General features: G+C 28.4%; 2 protein-coding genes across 5 annotated transcripts in view; both read left to right on the top strand.

Moving 5' to 3' along the window:
• LOC136973791 (sarcolemmal membrane-associated protein-like) overlaps positions 1-3,645 on the top strand; it is a 60,123-nt gene extending 56,478 nt beyond the window's left edge. For all 4 annotated transcript variants that reach the window (XM_067268558.1, XM_067268557.1, XM_067268559.1 and 1 more), the window contains 9 exons: positions 371-433; positions 511-636; positions 725-850; positions 1,193-1,249; positions 1,356-1,418; positions 1,497-1,644; positions 1,714-1,876; positions 1,962-2,096; positions 2,169-3,645. In XM_067268558.1, coding sequence (XP_067124659.1) covers positions 371-433; positions 511-636; positions 725-850; positions 1,193-1,249; positions 1,356-1,418; positions 1,497-1,644; positions 1,714-1,876; positions 1,962-2,096; positions 2,169-2,282 — 995 coding nt within the window. In that variant the 3' untranslated portion in view covers positions 2,283-3,645. The remainder of the gene's footprint in view (positions 1-370; positions 434-510; positions 637-724; positions 851-1,192; positions 1,250-1,355; positions 1,419-1,496; positions 1,645-1,713; positions 1,877-1,961; positions 2,097-2,168) is intronic.
• A 440-nt stretch (positions 3,646-4,085) lies between these two features.
• Positions 4,086-19,345, top strand: part of LOC136973790 (filamin-A-like) — a 76,239-nt gene continuing 60,979 nt past the window's right edge. The window contains 3 exon segments of the mRNA XM_067268556.1: positions 4,086-4,302; positions 10,327-10,741; positions 19,053-19,301. Coding sequence (XP_067124657.1) covers positions 10,399-10,741; positions 19,053-19,301 — 592 coding nt within the window. The 5' untranslated portion in view covers positions 4,086-4,302; positions 10,327-10,398.

The raw sequence follows: 19,345 nt of genomic DNA, 5'->3' as shown, positions 1-19,345 counted from the left end.
TCATAGGAGGTTCTGTTTCCAACACTCAACAATAAAGGAACATATTCAAAATACAACTGCCTGAACTGACTTCTTCAGGTTCAGGCATTTGTATTTTGAATTTATTTGATTGTAGAATCTGAAGAGGCTGAAAATATTTTTTTTATATATAAATCTTTTGGATTTTTTGTTCATCTGTAATTTATTATTATAGCCAAAAATTATTCTAAATTTTAAACATTTTTGTTTTAAAAAGTTTATGAATCAAACCAAAAAAAAAATCTTGTTTAATTAGTGCAGAATATAATAAAATAATTTCTCAGTGTAGTGCAGAATATTTTGTCATTTCTATAAACTTTGAAAAAATTAAATAAGAATTTTGTATTCTTAGAATTATTAGCTGAAACACGTCAAAATAAAAAAATTATCGAGGAAGAAATCTTGCATCTAAGAGGTATGTAAAATTATTGTTAATTTAAAACATTTTTGTTTTGAGATTATTATTTTAAAATAATAAACTTGATATTGTAGAACAATTAAATGAATCAGAAGTTAAAGAAAAGAAAATGAATGACGATACAAGTTTGCTTCAACAACAATTACAGCAAACAAAAAGACAGTTGAATGAAAGATCTGATGTAATAAACAAATTGCAAGGTAGCAAATTGTTTTATATTAAAATTTTTACAGCTTAATACATTTTTTGAATGTTTATTCTTCAATGAATCTATTTTTAAAATTTTAGAACAATTATCAAATGCAGAAATTACTAATCAAGAAACAAAACAAGAGATTTCTGTTCTTCTCCAAAAATTAAATGGTGAAGAACAATTAAGTCATTTAAAACAAGAAGAGACCAACACCTTAAAAAGTAAGACTCTCTGTCATATAATATAGAATTGAAAAAATGTTTTAAATTATGCAGAATTAAAAAGTATGATTTCTTTTTTTATATATTTAATTTTTGCTTAATTTTTTTGTTTTTGTGGATGCTAATGTATGTTTTTGAATGAGTAGTTAGTAGAGTCAAATTTGGGGATGTAATTTTTTTAAGAAGTAAAAATGATTTAAGTATGTTTTTACTTTGCTAAACAATAAAATGTATTGAAATTTTGTAGAATGTAAATTTATTTTTTACTTGGATTTATTTTTAATTTTTAATTTTTGTTCATGTTTTGCTTTCTTTTTTTATATTTTCTGGGTAATATTATAGCATTGGAAGAACAAGAAGCTCATCAAAAACTAATTGAAAACTTGGAACAGACAAAACGTACGAAATTAGTTTAGTCCAGTTTGAGATGTTGAAATGTGTCGTTGATGTAACAACATCGTTTTAATTCATGTTATTTTAACTTCTCCAATTTTTTTTTATCTAGAACAATTACAAGAGACTCAACAAGTCTGTAAGCAAAGTCAAAATGAAGCAGAACAACTTAAAAGTAAATATTGAATTAATACTTTATTATTTTTTTCTCCAGTTTTTATAAAATGATTAAATTTGTTATTTGTGTTATTAGTGAAAATTAAAACATTAACAGAGGAAGCTAAAAGCCAGTCAAATCATGATAAAGCCTTAGAACAAAAAACTGCTGAATGTAATACACTTCAAGAAGAATGTGCACATCTCAGAGCTAGGATAAAAGCAATGGAAGCCGAAATAAGAACGTAAGCAAATCAAAGTAAATTGTCTTTTTTCACTTGCTTGGTGAGCTTACAGTATCATTTATTTTTCAGTTTTAGGAACGAAAATGTAAAATTACAAGCAGATTATGCATGTTTGCAAGAATCAAACAGGAAACTTGAATCCTTTAATTTAGCACTTGAAAATAAAGGAGGCGATTACTTGAAAGAAACATTAATTGAACTTCATAAAAAAGTGGACAGCAAAGAAAAGGAGGTGTGTTTTTTCTTTTAAATTAATTATTTTAATTTAAACTATTATTTAAATTTTTATTTATATTGCTTTACATCTTTTTTTATAGTTGAAAGAAGCTAATGAAGAAATATTACTATTGAAAGAAAAGTTTGCTGAATGCAGTACACAAAAAGCCAATATTCAGAGAGATCTTGATGCACTCACAGAAGAATTTAAATTGGTGACTTTGCAAACTAAAACGGTAATTTATTAAATAAAATAGTCCATAATTTTAAAATTCAGTACACATTATTGAAACATTCATCTCTTCCAGGTCTCGGCATGTTCGTTCATCCCTCTGATCATCTTACTTCTGGCCATAATTATAGCATTTTATCCTTTTCTTTCACATCTGACAGCAACTGCAGATTCTACCAATCTGACTTGATTTGAATAAATGAGCGACGGAACTTTTGTCATATCACCTCTGTTGGCCACATCCCGCTTTTCGCATGCCAGTTGTGAAACCTTCACTAGTCCTGGCCTCCGAATGGATATTTTTTTAAGCATACAAGAATTTAAAACAGCAGCACAAACTTGATATTAGAATTATTGGGATCACATCATAATTAAATCATGTACAAGCTAACTAGAATTTACGGTGGTCCATTCATACTACTCGCTGCTCCATCACCACAGTTGTGTGGCAGCTGGTGTTTCAGTTTACAGTGTTCTGTTTGCTTAGTGCTTTAATGTGTTTCGACAGTCGTCAACTTATAATTTGTAAAACATAATTAAATTAAGACAGATTTACGATAGGTTACAAATAATGTATCCATTTAAAAAAAAAGGAAACAGTTTTATACCGAAAGAAAAACTTGTGTATAAATTGGATATTTGTTTTGAGAGAGAAACAAATCTGAACTATAAATATATATAAAATATTGCACTGTATGCTCTAGTACATACAAGACCATAATGTCGGATTTGCTTTCCATTATTTATTTGTTAAATTGTTATTAGATTAGTGTATAACTTGTACAGAAGCAGGATGTGATATTATCTGTAATTTAGAATCTCCACATTCCTGTGATAATAATTTTTTTTCAATTAGAGTTTTTTTAAGTAATTTCTGCTTTGGAAATAGAATGAGTCCTATGCGTGTCTCGAAAATTTGGTTCGTTCGTTTGACGTCGAGTTATTTTCCCATGATATATTTCTGCACTTTGTATTCTGTTGGACTAGTAAATGGCAGAAGTGTCATTTTCAAAAGTCAGTTTTCTACCGGAGAACAAATTTCTTCGGGGCAAAGAACCGAGTTATGGATTTTATATCACAATGTACATAAAACTTGCCAAGAATTTCTCGAAATCCTTGCAAGAGTGCAAGGAGACGTTACGAGGCAAATCAAACTCCAGTTCCCACTTAAAAATGTATCGTGTATATGAGATTTACAACCAGTTAGTAATATTATCGTAGAACCCAGCACGGGTAAGACTCCACATTTCGTTTTCAGCTTCAATGTACCATTCATCCATCACCAGTTATCGTTTATTTTAAATGAAAACAAGAAAAAGATAATAAAAATAATAATAATAATAATAATAATAATAATACTGTAAATATGGCAGCAGTTCATATAGAAAGCCAAGATAAAGCAATGTGTACATAATGCACTATATATCACGGGTATAGGGAGATAAAGTAGCTGACATTTTACAGAATGCTTGGATCATGGTATGTTGTGAAAGTGATGATTTACTTTTGAATTTGATTTATTAAATAAAAAGATCCTTCAGCATTCATTCTAATACCAGTTGTATCTTCTTTTGTGTGTTTGTTTGTGTTTTTTGTTTAGAAATTAGAGGGGGAGATCTTAAATAAGGAGAAAAACATACTTGTAACATCCCCCTGAAAGTTTCCTAGATCAAAAAATAAATCCTGTAGGAGGGGGATTTTAATACTTCCACAGTTAACTGTTTCATACCAAAAAAAACATTCTAAGGAAGTTAAACAACCAGTACAGATGCTTTTGCGTAACAGCCACCACCCCCACGACACCACAAACCGCAGTCTCAGTTTGCACTGCCCAAATTTGGCACAAAACGTCTTCCAAACATTGGGGCCAACATCGTGAACTCAAAGAACTAGAAAATTGGGAGGAGTTTCCGTCATAGTTACGTTCACGAGCGTTTTCCAGAAGGGAGTAAGAAAAACAAAATCACGAATAAAAAACAAAAAGAAAAACATCACGCCGACAAGAGATTTTATTTGTAGACGGATGTCTTAACCAATGGACACAGTAGCGACTGTATGATCGAACAGACGTATATATATATATCCACGACGCCATTGGTCGACAGAGTTGGGGGTAGGGTTTCCTCCGTTGTGAGTAAGTTTGGAGAAGTAACTATAGATAGACATCGCTTTGACTAGGTTATCGAAAGGAATAGCGTTACTTTTTAGCGGTAAGTGTGAAAATTTTTCATTTCCATTAAATCTCCAGTTTGCGAAGAAAAATTAACAGCTTGAATGATTCGTGCTTTACGCTTCATTATTTATGATAATTTCCATTTAATTTCGTAAATTTCTGATGCTCCAGGTGGCTTTGCAGTGAAGACGTCATACAGGCGCCGCGCCACACCCTATACGTTTCTTTCGATTTAATGAAAATTTTGCGAACTTTTCGTTCCCACAAACGTGACATAAGATTTCGGTAGTTGTCATCTTCGTTTTGAACGGTTTTCTGCGCGAGGAAAGCTTCCCACGGTTAAAAAATTGCCTCGTAATTTTGTATAATGTCCGAACATTATCTCAAATGCAGTGTTATACGCCTTCGCATCCGAAAATTCTTTCAAGAGGATGCATAAAAGCTGGCATCCACACAGCTTCACGCGTTGCAAAACAATTTTAAAATGAGAACATTTATTTTATTTGGTTAAATGCCAGTCATCCGCGTCTCGTGGTCGACCTCAGACAACGTGTATTTTGTCCTCACACCAGTATCGGATTAACGGAACGTAAAGTGAGTTACGTAATCCGATACGTGAGACGTACAGTACACTACGTAACAAGAAATCTTTAATTCTTGCATAATGTAAAAAGTTTTGTGACGTTCGGCATCGTGACCGACTACATTTTAGTTTTATAAAACGTCTAGCCGAAAAAAAAACCACGCTCTCCCCCCCACTAACAGTTCGGAGGGGGTGTTCAGTTGACACAATTTTGTTTAATACAGGTCGGCCGTATTATCTTCTAATATGGAAATGGACGAAATATATATCTAGATATGGATACGACGTTGTACCAATTGCGTTCGTGTTTATCGAGTGTATTATTGTAAGAAGGGGGTGACTCGAGTTGATGAACTGTATAGATCTGGCTGCACACTCATCATCCCGCTATTTACGTCTGACACTGATGTCTAATAATAGTAAAGTAAATTGTTTATAAGTGCACATCGGTTGGTTTCGTTAAGTTTTCTTCGAATGATTACGTAATTTAAATTTCGATTCATTACCGTCGATGAAAAATTAATAAACTTCATCACGCTTTACGTATTTAACCGGTCACGTAATGTCTTGTTTTTCCGCTTTTAAATCTTTTACATCACAATACGATGGGATCCTAACTAACTATTACGTCACAACGATATATTTTAATTAATTATGGCGTCATCACTTTATTGATTATGTCGTAACAAGTGACTCTCACGTTCATTGCTTGATATTGTTAAAATTTACGAAACTAATTATTACGTCATAGTACGAAATTGTGATGTAACAATGTGAAATATTAATTATTGTCATCGCATTATACATTTTCTTTTTGTTTGTTTGTTGCGTCACAATACTCGCGCTAATCAGTAAAATAAGATTTTTTCTCCGCCTTTTTATGATTGACGTAATAATGAAACGCGTTAAAATAATACTAAGTCGAATAAGGTTGTGTTATATTGTTGCATTTTATTATATAAGTAAGAGAAGTAAATGTTAACAAAATCAATTTTCGGCACAATTAACTCGCAATGACGATAGCTTAATTGTATTTTAACATTGTCAGATTGTTCCATATTTCTTTAACTGTGAAAGTAAAATATTTTAACTTCCATATAAACAATACGATCTTCTTGTTTGTTTGTAAAATTAATTATAAAGGAAGAGGAAGCAAACTTAGTGTAATTTCTATACATTTCCCATCGACTTCTACGAATTCGATTAAAGTAAATAAAACGATTTTTCCAGAGAAATTCCTGCACGTATTTATATCTAGAAGTAATGGATGCGTAGGCATCATTTTTTCCAAATCTTGCACATTTAAGAAACGGAATTTTACGGTTCTCGGATGACACTTAACCAATCTGGAAACTTTGGCGAGAGAACATTCAAAAAAAAAAATAGTAGTAAATGTCTGCGACTCGTTTACTATTTGCCTTGACCTTAGGTGTTAAATTCTATGCATAGGTTCGTGCATCAATCGTTTGGAATGATTGCCATTCTTCTAGAAAAGAATGGCCTCGTCTACTAAATGTAAATAAAAAATTAATTTACTGTTTTTAAATTGTAAATTTAAAAACAAAAAATTTAAAAAAAAACACTTAAAATATGTCACATCGTCTGCACTGTTTTTTTCTATTCCTCCTTACTTACACGGGAATTTGAATGTTGTCTATACTCTATAATTAAAAGCGGCTTAATATATAAAAATAATCTTGTTACAAAAAGGATTTGTTATAAATAACCCAGAAAAAGTCGTGTCCGCCATTTTTAGAAATTTAATTCAGAAAAAAAAAAATTTAATTAATTTTACGTCACAATCGCTGTTATTTATCTTTTAAAAAATCCATCGATGAACGATTAATTCAAATGTCCAAAATTTTAGATTTTATGGCCATTAAAGTTTAATTTTAAAGTAAATTATTGTTTGATTGGCGCGATTATGTCAAGAATCGATCAAAATTGATACCGGAGATAAATTTAGTTCAACTTATTAATATTTGACGAAAGTAAGCCGAATTTTGGATCTAGAATTTTCTTAAAAAATGGAAAGTTTGTTGTTAAATCAGTAGTTGTGTGTGTGTGTGTATTTCGCGATGAGTGAATAAACCGATGTGATGCACGAAGCGCATTTATCCAAAACGGATGGATTTCAATCCTCCTGTAATTTTCGAGAAAAATACACTGGCCAAACTCCAGATGCTGCGGTTCTTTCTCTTATGCCAAGATATAAAAATAACCTATTTTAACCGCAATTTTGGTGTCAACTTCAACCATCTCCAACATGTTTGGGGTTGAACGTATCTCGGTTACTATCTCTTCCACTTCTGCTTAAAAGTTTCAAAATTTAACATTGCTTCTGGTATTTACGAAATATTTTCTTAGTAGAAAATGTTTCGAATTATCGCAATATCATTCGTACGACATTCCTCTTAAGGGTTCATTTATTTACGAAAAATCCGCCATTTTGGTTGTGTTTTAACCCTCAAATCGTATATTATTATTTTGATTTTAATTTTAAAGATTTTATATGTTGATGTGGTTCTTGTTACAAAAATTTATTTAAAATGCAATTTTTATATTATATATTAATAAATTTTTATATTTATTTAATCGCAGAAAATTAAAATTCGGACGTTTCGTTCCGCCATACATGTGTCGACCCCTGGTGAATAAAATCGATAACTTTAATTAAAATATTTATTATTAACGATTTAATCGAAAACTTTTAAAATTAAGCATTATTATTATTATTATTATTATTATTAAAATAAAAATTACATTAATAATAATTTATCACATTTAAAATTAATCATTTATAACTCAAATTAACTTATATACATTATATATAAACGACTTTGCAAAGTGCAAATCTATATTATTTATTCTAATTTTTTACCTATAAATTATTCATATTTTTCTTTCTTTTCATATTCTAAATAGTTCACTTTTGTTTATAAATTTTTCTTAAAAGGAATTACAAAATGTTTTCGGGTGTTGCAAAACTTCTTTCGCAAAATGGTCAAAAATATACGAACGTTTTCATTTGTTTTCGGGTTTTCTTATAACTAACAAATCCTTATTTCAATAAATGCCGACATCAATTTTTCAAATTCGTCAATAATTTTACAATTTATTTAAAATTTTTCGCTATCTTCTAGCACATTTTTGATTACACATTATGTTAAACTTGCATTTAAAAAAAAAAAAAATTGTTTAATATAGGAATAGCGCTTGCTTATTAATTATTTTTAATAATTAAATATATAAATATTTTAAAACTTAAGATAATTCTCCATTTATCTGTGCGGACATTTTCGAAATTCACATTTAAAAAATCGCTTCTTTTTTTTCCTTGTATTTTAAGGATTTTTTCGTATAATTTCTGATCCTTTTACCTTTTGTTTGTGTGAAATAATTATAGTATCTTCCAGTGGAGTTTCGGTTACACCTTGCCAAGAGTAGCAAATTCTCTGCAACTTAGTCAGCTTACAATAATGTCTGCTCTATCCTAACAATGGAAAAATCTTCTATTTCTTATCCTGTTTAATAGCATTACATCATTCTATTAAAAAAACGCTGGCGTTTAAATATAATTATGAGTTTCGCCATGTTATTTAGCCCATCGATCATTTTTATTATTTTTTTTTGTGATTTATAAAAATGTAAATAGTATACTGTGACGTCAGAGTGACGTCACCATATTTTTCTTCTTATTAAGGAAATGGGATATATAGGATAAATCGTTAATACCATAAATGAATATGTAATTGGATGACGAAGCTAAGTTTTGTCTCAATATTTATGTCAAATAAACCCGTCATTTGTAAAAATTTCAAAATATCACTTATTAAATTGCTTAATTTAATTTTAAAAAACTAAATTCAATTTAAAATCTCATTAAGATTTAAAATATATTTAAAATATAGTAATAATTAATTTCTAGTTAACTCGGTTGCTATGAGGCATGACGTCATCGTTATTACGCATTATTTTCTTTAAAATTTTTGAATATGTATTTATTGCATAATTAATCATTTTAGAATGAAATGAACAAGTTAAAAGGAAAAAATAACGATAAATCACGAGAAAACTTAACAATAAATAAATAAATAAATAAATAAAAGAACAATTTAAAAAATGCGCATGCGTATTTCGGCGACAGCCGATTTCATTCACATATTTGTCGATGACGTAAAATCGAGTTATTTAACTTTAATATTTTTAACGTTTCAAGAACAAAAGAATGAAAATTCCCTATAAAATATATTAATCTCTTTGGGAACAAGATAATAAATTTTACATTTCATTTGCGTTATAAATTTTATTTCAGTATGAATCATCTCCATCAAAACAATTTCTGTCCGCTAGATGACATCAGAAAAAATAGTCACGTTTTCCTCTTTGTGCTCCTTATTAAGTTTAAAGGTTGGTCGGATGAAACGTAATCTGCAACCATCCTTCTTAGCAAATTTACGTCTATTTTTTATTTATTTTTTTTTAATTAATAAAATTTATTTTACTTATTAGCTGGATTTTATTTTTAAAATAACAGTAATAAAAAAATGCATCATCAGAAAAAAAAAACGAAATTGAATATGTCATAATTCATTTTTTTGAAGTAATTCGATTACGTTAGTTTTTTTTTTGAATTTAATATTACAAAATATTAATCTACATTTAAATCTGTTTTAAAATACGGTAAAATATCTTATAAAGTGAGGTGTAATTTGAATATTTTTAAGCGTTTTGCGCGTTATACGCTATAATATTTTAGTATAAGTTACGTTTAGGCACGTTTTACATATATAAATATATACATAAGTGACCTAAAATTAACTTCTATTAATATTTTTACTATTAAAAACAATATAATATAAATTAAGTGCAGATTTTTTATTTTTATTTTTTTAAATTAAAATAATAATATTACTTTTAAAAAGTATTAAGCGATTAATAACTGAGTTAAAATAAACATGTATATTACTGTATTATAGAATAGTATATATTATCTTTAGTAAACAAGTCCAACATGTTAAAATTTAAACTGTAAAGTACTGTTTAAAGTATTTTTAACACACTTAAACAATATTTTTATAGTTTAAATATGAAAGTATTAATAATAGTTTAAAACTTTTATGATGCTACATTATTAAAATACAGCAATTCGTTATTATTAAGTTATAAAAAACGAATATAACTGTTTAACACTAAATGTTAGAAAATTTTATAACAAATTTCTAGCATCTCTATAATGTAATTAAATATTGTATTACGGATTCTCTACAGTGTCAAGGTACTCTACAATTTAATCTGTATTGTTACGATATTACTACCGATCGGAGAAAATGCTAATATTGATGATAATATAATTTAAAAAATATATTAAATATTTGAATATTTACTCGTTCCATATACATGAGTATATTAAATTATTTCGTAACGGAATTTTAAACGATAGAAAATGTTTTAATACGGTTGCTTGTTTCCCGCTAGATATACACACACCATTGACACCGGGTCACGTGACTTGAGCGACCAGTGGAGTGGCAAACAGCCGGAGCGACCATGCAATCGCCAGAAGAGAAGTCGGCGGGACAAGTCCCGGCAGAAGGCGAGGAGGACGAAATGGAGAGAGACCTAGCCGAGGATGCTGCTTGGAAACGGATTCAGCAGAATACATTTACCAGATGGGCCAACGAACATCTTAAAACTGCTAATAAAAACATCAATAATTTAGAAACGGATCTTTCGGATGGTTTACGTCTAATAGCTCTAGTTGAGGTATTATCCGGTAAGAAGTTACCAAAACATAACAAGAGACCAAATTTCATATCTCAGAAGTTAGAAAACGTTTCGGTTGCACTTAAATTCTTAGAAGACGACGAAGGAATTAAGATCGTTAACATAGGTAAGTTCAGTTATTAACTTTATAATGTTTGTTGCAGATGATAAGTAGTAAGTAGTGTGGAATGAAGTCTGTCGAAACCACGTGTTAGATTCAGGTAAACTGGGTGGGGCAGTCTGGCCCGTGCTTGATGGGAAATTCCTGGAGAAAAGTACAAGTCCGGTTTTGAAACTTTACCTTTCCGAAATGTCTGTCAGCTCCTAAGATAAATATACCGGTTATCACCAATGATAAGTATGCAAAGTGAATGGTTTAGAAATTATTGCAGTTTTGAAACGACAAATTTAAACAAAAATTGGATTTTTACACGTTTATTTTAATTGTACAAATCATACTTTTACAGGAGGAAAAATTTCCTGAAACAGGTGTCAAAAGTTTTAACATTTTTAAAAATTTAAATTTTGAACAGTAAATTAAAAGCAATAGTTTTACAGATTGATTTACTGACGAAATAATTAAAAAATCAGAAAGGAAAAACAAGAATAATGCGTTATCATAGAAAAAAAATCTGCAGATAATTGCATCCAGTTGACATTTGCACTTCTGTTTTAACATAAGAATAATGACATGAAGCAGATTACCTCAGTCATGGTTGTTCTATTTTTCTAAAAATTCTTTTTTTCTCCCTTTTTAAATATATAAAATTTTTATATCGAATTTTATTTTGTAATAAATTAAGTCGGTAGTTAACAGTGCAATTTCAATAACAAAAAAATCAGTTAATTGCAAAATGCTTTGAACTTAAAAATTGATTTTTAACTCGCCTTAAAATTAAGATTATTCCAAAAAAAAAAAAAAAAAATTTCTTAAAAAGAAAAATGCATTTCAATTTTATAAAACTTAAAATTTCACTTTTTAAATTACAAAACGAATCAGAGGAATTACGATAATCAGCTGAAAGTGACATTTGTTTTGTTGCATACGGTAAATGACACGTTACGCGTTTACACTCCAACTGCACTTATAGTGAACGTAGGAAACATATTTAAAAAATTCACGTTTTTACGATAATGTTAGAGATCGGACCCGACAAAAGATAAAAATGGGCACAGCAACAAGTGGGTCAGTTAACCTGTCTCGTTGGTCAAGTCGATTGGGGGTGATGTTTAATCGCGTCACTTTCAACTTTTCCCTTTTAAGGTAATGTCCCGATTTCAACCACAAACCATTATCCGAGAGTTTACTGACGTAATTACGAAGCCGATGTGTAATTTGCGGGATTCTCCACCAGTTCTCGGCGCTTGGTGCACATCTACTAAGACTTGTCAGTGCACGGTGTCGTGTTACGTCACTCCACTTTGACCTAGAAAGCTTCCATTTTCGAATGGTTTCCAAGGACTGGAATGTTGTATATATAAAAATTATCTAATTCTGATAAGTGTTTTAGACTAGACGAGATTTATTCGTGATTAATTTTATTGTTTATCGTTGCTAATAATTTAAGAATTTGCATTTATCGTTACGATGTGCATTATTATATATTTTTGTATATAGGAAATAATAAATTATTTTAAATTATAATATACGGAAATTTATCAGGAAATTAGTATGTAATTACTCTTGTAATGGTTAGCAGAATTTAGAAATCTGATCACGTGAATGAGCCGGAAATTTTTGGTTTAATTGGCGATAGGAAATCGTTTAATCAGTTTTAAATAAGAAACGATGCTACGAATTCAAGATTAAATTACAATTTTACAAGGCTATGAGCATTAAAATACATCACACTTCTTTATAATTCAGCTTGAAAGTTATTTTTCGATTTCAAATGGGATTTATTGATTCCAGTGCAAGATTGAATTAGGAATCCAGAGAATTATTACTTTTTTAAATAATCCAATTAAATTATTTCTTCAAAATTGAATTAAAAGGCTTATTATAATTGCTTCTATAACGCTGAATTTTTTCGAAATCAGTCAATTAAATTTAGTAAAAATTTACTCTCATTATTTAGAATTTGTTATAGACAAGCATTAAAGAATTCTCTAGAATTGCATATCTTAGAATGAGTTAATTGTTATTCCTGATGTTTATAGAAAATGATTAGTAACGTGTCTAAGAGTTTGGGTGGTGGAACATTCCAGGAATTCCAGTTTGATGTCAACTCAAAGCGGAAGTGGCAGGCGTTTATATGAAGTGATAGACACATAACGCTTCTCTTGTTTTTTTCTTTTCCTGCGTGGGAAGTCGTACCTTATTAGGAACTCTTATTCATTCTTATCTAACGGTGAATCTCATATTTCTAGGAGTGATGAGTTACCTTCGTGGTCTTATCCAACACACTCTTCTAATTCGAAACTTTAAGCATTTAGTTTTTGTAGGGTTATTAATCTCATTAAGTAAGTTAGAATACCATGCTCAAAACTTGAATACAAATTATAATTTGCCTGCCATTATTAAAGGTTTAATACACAAGAAACTGATGCGGATGATGCTAATTTGTATCAACTTTCGTTATAAAATTTATTATATTTTTATGAATTTTCTAGTCGAATGCTAATCAAGAGAGACTATAATTCTCATTTCTTATTTGTATTTATACCATCGAAATTTATAGAGCTTCGTATCATTAATACGCGCATCGTGTTAACGGCTGTAGAAAATGGATTAGTAATGGAGTTTTATTTATTTTTTCAACATTGTCCAAGGATGGAATGTCAAAAATGGAATGGCATTCAAAACAATAATTATAGTATAAAATTCTAATAAAGGGATATAAAATATGGATACTTTTATACAGCGATATCCTCAATAACAGCAAAACATTCCAAAATAGGTTCTAGATTTTTATTTCATCATCCAACTTACAAAACAAAAAAAAAAAAAAAAAATTCAAAAATATAAAAATTTAATCTGGTATTTTTATAGAATAATACAGGAACAAATTTTCGTTTAACAGTAACAAAATATGCTCGTATCCGAAACAGTTGTCAACAGATGTTTTAAGTAACGTGTATTAAGATAATTTATATTAGAACAGACGAATAGTAAAATACTACAATAACATAATTTTCTCGACGTTTACACAATAAGAATTATTTTTAAAATATATATATGTATTTTTTTTAATTGAAAAATTATAAACTTTAAGATAGTTTTTCAATCCTTTTTTATGTGATGTTACGTACATTTTCACTTGAATGAAAAAATATAGCAGGATACTATCCTTCCGCTCTATTATTTATTCGCATAAACAATTCTTTTTTTTACTATGGCTTCACTTCATCGAACATTAAAACTGTACCTTTAATACTCGTTGTAGAAAAATTAATAATAATAAATTCTACAACTTAGTTGCTAGATGAATACATTTAAATTTATATTATTGAATTGTACTTGTCTGCAGTTAAAAAATAAATAAAAATTCAATAACGATACAATCCCTAAGGTTGTTAATTAGCATTAAAATTCGAGATGGAACAGGTTGTTAAAGGTGAAAGAACTTTCTTCTGTCTACCCTTGTTCATCCGGATAGAAAAAAGAAAAAGCAAGAATGTCTAGCTATGAAAGAACACTCTAGTAGTATTATATTCGTGTTGTAAATGTTTATTTTTAATGTTTTCGATCGTGTACGTAGGCATGTTGCCATACAATCGATGCTTCGAAAATTTGTTACCACGTGCTTATCGGATTTGTCCGGCTACAAAATTCCGTCACGTGATCGTTCGACATTTTTTTTTCTTTCGTACTGGCATTTGAAAGTTATATGCTTTTATTAATATCCTACATGTTTATCGTATTAATAAAGTATTACTCAATTTTGTAATTGTCGTTTGGATTTTTATTCTCTCTGGGACGAAGTTTTGCTCACGTGAATTTTAAAATTCGAATAAAAATTAATAAAGTTATTCTGTTAATTTAGTTTATTTTATTATTATTATAATAAATATTTGAAATAATGTTCACCGAAGGTTAGATCTTATTGGATTTGTTAATTTGGCCTCACGTGATCTTCAGTCCGGCTACAAATTGAGTCACGGGATCGAGCGTTAAAATTTTTTTTTTCTTGACAGTTTGAATTATTACGTAATAAATTTTAATAGATTTTCTTTTTTATAAAAATAAGTCGAACATCGATACCGTATTAAATTTCATCAAATACACATAACAAAATTAATTCGAAAAATATTTTTATACTTATCATAAATAATAAAAAAACTGTATCGTTTTATTTTTACGATTTAATGTCTAACATAAAATTTACAGCTGATATTTTATGGATCTATTTAGTTTTTCTTCCGTTCTGTCGCATGACTCTTCGTCTGAGAGTAAACCGATACTTAATATATTTATTTTAAAAAAAATTGTCATCAGTTCTAAAATTATTTCTTTAGCATTTAATAATACATCGAATTAAATTTTAAAAAATTTTTACTCGAATTTTATATAATTAATTGAGGATTTAGGAAAATTTATCTGCGTGTTTTGCTAACAGGATAAAGGGTAGAGAGTATCTCTTTAAACCTCGTTTCCGTTTCATTTTTGTTGTTATGCCTCTAGCATTCTTTCCTTTTCTGAATATTATTATTATTGGAAAATCAATATTAAACTTATAAATATAATAATAATATATTCTCAGATTTATGGCAAAAAGTTTTAAATGGCCAAATTAAATGTCACGTGATATAACAAGTTATCTCTTATTTAACCTCCCGAGTGGCGGGTTCAAATTATTGGAAACGTTAAACAGATTTATAAAAAGGATAAAATTTCTGACCTGATTAAAAAGTTACGCTAAGTTGAAAAACTTATTTATATTTTCACATGTATGACACGTTTGTATGTTTAAAGTTAAAGAGTGAACTTTGTTTAGATCAAAGTTTTACAAACTCCGATTGAATTTCTTTGAATGTTAAATGTTGAATACAAATGGAATATATTAAAATGCTAAATAATTTTTGATGTTTTTTTAATTTGTATCTTATAAAAATGATCTTCGTGATTGATTTTTCCCCCGCTTTTTTTACAAGAATTTTTTTATAAAAATTATTTATTAAACAATAGCCAGGTGGCACTTAGTCCATTCTTTAATATATAAAAAAACAGAGCCATCTGGCTATTGAAAATAAATAATTCCTATTAAATTGATATGGAATTCCTAATCCCTCATAACTTTTATCTAATATATAAATAAAATATATTATAATATAATCGTCTTCTGATTTTTAAAAAATATTAAAATTCCGTTGCTTCTTTTTGAAATACAGTTTGATTTTTTTCATTTTTGAAAATATGGTTGAATTATGTCATTTTTTTGTACTTTTTCATATAATTTCAAATATTTTTATTATTAACAAATCATCCGTCAAACTCTCAACTTCTTATAGCAAAGTGGAATGTAAACGGCGTGGGAGGAAGTTTAAGTTTTCTAGATAAAAGCCGATTTTTCTTATCTCCCACTCCAATGACTACTTATCGGAATGATTTTCTACTTTATCATTATTTCCATTTAAAGTTACGGGAAAATTAAGTATCAACCGATACTTAGTCCAATATCTCAAACAAAAGTTATTAGATCAACTCAAATACAGCTCAAATTCGTTAAATTTAGTGAATGTACTTTATGTAATATGCCAAATAATGTTTTATTTCGACTACTGTAGCACCCACCAGCAAACTTTTAAACCCACGTGTTTGTTTGGGATCCCTTCCAACTAAACATAAGCTTGGATTTCAGCCATGTCATTCATTTTATAGGAATCGAATCACTTACGTAATTAATGAGTTACAACAAAAGATAGTTGTAACATAGTTAAATAAAAAAAAATATTTTGAAAATCTGTTTTAAAACTGCATAATTTACTACAGCGAAACTTGGTTCTGCTTCTTAACAGCAATTATCGTGAATGCTTAGATTGAATGACGGGATGCGTTAACCCGATGAGATAGATAACTGAGTTTTGACAACGTTCCAGTTTTTTCTCCGAGACTTTTTTTTTAAATTGGTATTGTTTATTTTAACAGACTTTATTGCATTTCGATTTTATTTTTTTAACTCTGAAGTGGATTTGACAAGTGGATTAAGCTTGTTAAGACGAGGAAAGATCAAATATATTAAACCTTGTTAACACTTTTTTGCTTCATTTTTTTAAATCGTTAGCTGACTGAAACTAATATCAATTAAATTTCTTAATTTTATAAATTATAAATAAATTCTAAAATAGCATTTTTTTGAATTCCAGTATTAAAGTATAGGATATTAAACTTATAAGTAATTTACAAGTCAGCAGCGGTACTTTTATTGATTCTTCCACGAATTCTTTAACACAGCACAATATAAATACATCTTTCCGCTTGTCTTATGAAAATTTTAGCAAAGAATAAATTTTTTATTCTGCAAATTTTCAGAAATGCAGATTAATTTATGAATTTTTAAAATGTATTTCTTTTTTTATCTTTCGGAAAAATTATAATTTAGCTCGTAGCTTTGGATGTACAGTACATCTGCTTTATATAGAAATTGAGTTTATCAAAATAAATAAATAAATCTGAAAATGAATACTTATGTTATGTTTACTGAAGATATAAAATATTTACAAAGATATACAGTTTTATAACTACTGTACTATCAAATAGCCTATTTGTTTAATATGGCTAAACATAAGTATTAATTTCTATTCGCCTATAGCACTATATACACATAAATAAAACTAGCCAACATCCATTGGTTTTGTGTAGGCTTTCAAGAATTCCAAGAAATTTTTTTTAACTTGTTACTGTAATTTATTTATAAACATATATATCCGCTCTTATAATGTACACTACTCTCCTTTATTCAGAAAAGAACTCAGTGCGTGTTTTTTCTCTATTTTGCCCGTAGCAGTTTTAATGAATTATATTAATTCTGATATAATGTTAGCTAACTGAATTTAAATGTGTTTTTCATCTTATTTTTGTTTGTTCTCCCTATATCTAATCATTAAAAGGTAAATATTGGCTTATATTACCTATCAACTCTCACGCAAAATATATGACACGAGCATTTTAATTATTTCTAGCGGCTTAACACTGAATTTTCATTTTCGAAATAATAGAACAAAAATACTATAATTTATTCAGTGCTTGTAATAATTTGATTTAAACTTCGGTTTGCTATTGAAATTTAAATTTATTCAATTTAAAAAAAAGTAACAGTAAAATTAGAAGTTTATTGGTTGAATTTATTACGACACGACTTACGTCATTTCCTGTTGATGACGTCACTGCTGGGAATTGATTACTTTTTGTCCAGTGAAATGATTTAAATATTTAAATTTGTTTAATAGATGCTAATGATGTGAAATTCATTTCTGAGTGAAAATTGATTTAATTATACTGTCTTAAGTTTTGCTTGCTTGAACATGGTTTTATTAAGCAAACCTGAATAACTTAATGCACTAATTAGCATTACCTGAATGCTAGACTTTTTTGTTTATTTTTTTTTAAAGATTATATTAATGATAATGAGTGACTGCATCCTGTCCAACAGATTATAATATTTTTTTTAATTCAAGATATATGCCATTTTAACAAAGCATAGTTAAGTAAATAACCAAAAAATTAGTTTTATTTATAGAAAATTTAATATTTATCCTAATAAATGAGTAATACAGCATTGATTTATCTGACTGTTTATTCTATCTGACTCATATATACACCATTTAATCAGAATTTTAAAATATCTATAAATATTTATATGTTTAAATGTTTTTTAGTATATTTCATCTGTTACATGGAAATTCTTAATTTAAATTAAGTTTATTACATATTTGGTATTGTAGCCACATAAGATATATTCAAAATACCAAATTAAGAACCTTTCAGTATCAAAAAGCAACTAAAGAAACAGTAGAACTATTCAATAAACATTTTGAGTGCCATGCTTTTAATGATGTCTTAATTAAAAAGTTATTTTAATGCTACCAAAATACTTGAATAATTTATTAAATAGTTTATTTTATTATTTAATTAATTATTTAATTTTTTTAACATAGATAATGTTTTTAAGTTTCATATTTAACTTGATTATTTAATTTCTGTAAATCAGAAATTTACATTTATAATTGAAAGGAATAATTTGTTATAAAATGTAATTAAAAATATGTTGGTAAACCAGCAATACTAAAAAATTTAAGTTTTTAAATTAAAATCTTATCAGATTCTGAAATGTAGTTAAGACATAGCCTAATTTCTAAGAAATTACTTTATATCTTTTAAAATTAAATAATGCCCCAGTATTAGATATGCGTATAATCAAATTTATATCACTAATAAATCAGTTTTTCTGAAAAGTAGTTTTTAGTTTCTATAAGAGATTAATATTTTGTCATTACAGATAGTAGTGATATTGTGGATTGCAAATTAAAGTTAATTTTGGGCTTAATATGGACACTTATCCTCCATTATTCCATCTCTCTTCCCATGTGGGAAGGAGAAGAATTTGGCGACAAAACAGGTCCATCTCCTAAGCAGCGTTTACTGGGATGGATTCAGAGTAAATTACCAGATGTGCCTATTAACAATTTCACATCTGACTGGAATGATGGTAGAGCCGTCGGAGCTCTTGTGGATGCTGTGGCTCCAGGTGAGTAATCATGCATTAAAATGGTGTTATAAAATAAAGGATAC

This window comes from Centruroides vittatus, unplaced genomic scaffold (assembly GCF_030686945.1).
Source record: "Centruroides vittatus isolate TY-2023 unplaced genomic scaffold, ASM3068694v2 contig_329, whole genome shotgun sequence".
NCBI lineage: Eukaryota > Metazoa > Arthropoda > Arachnida > Scorpiones > Buthidae > Centruroides > Centruroides vittatus.
This window is presented reverse-complemented; position numbering and strand designations above follow the sequence as displayed.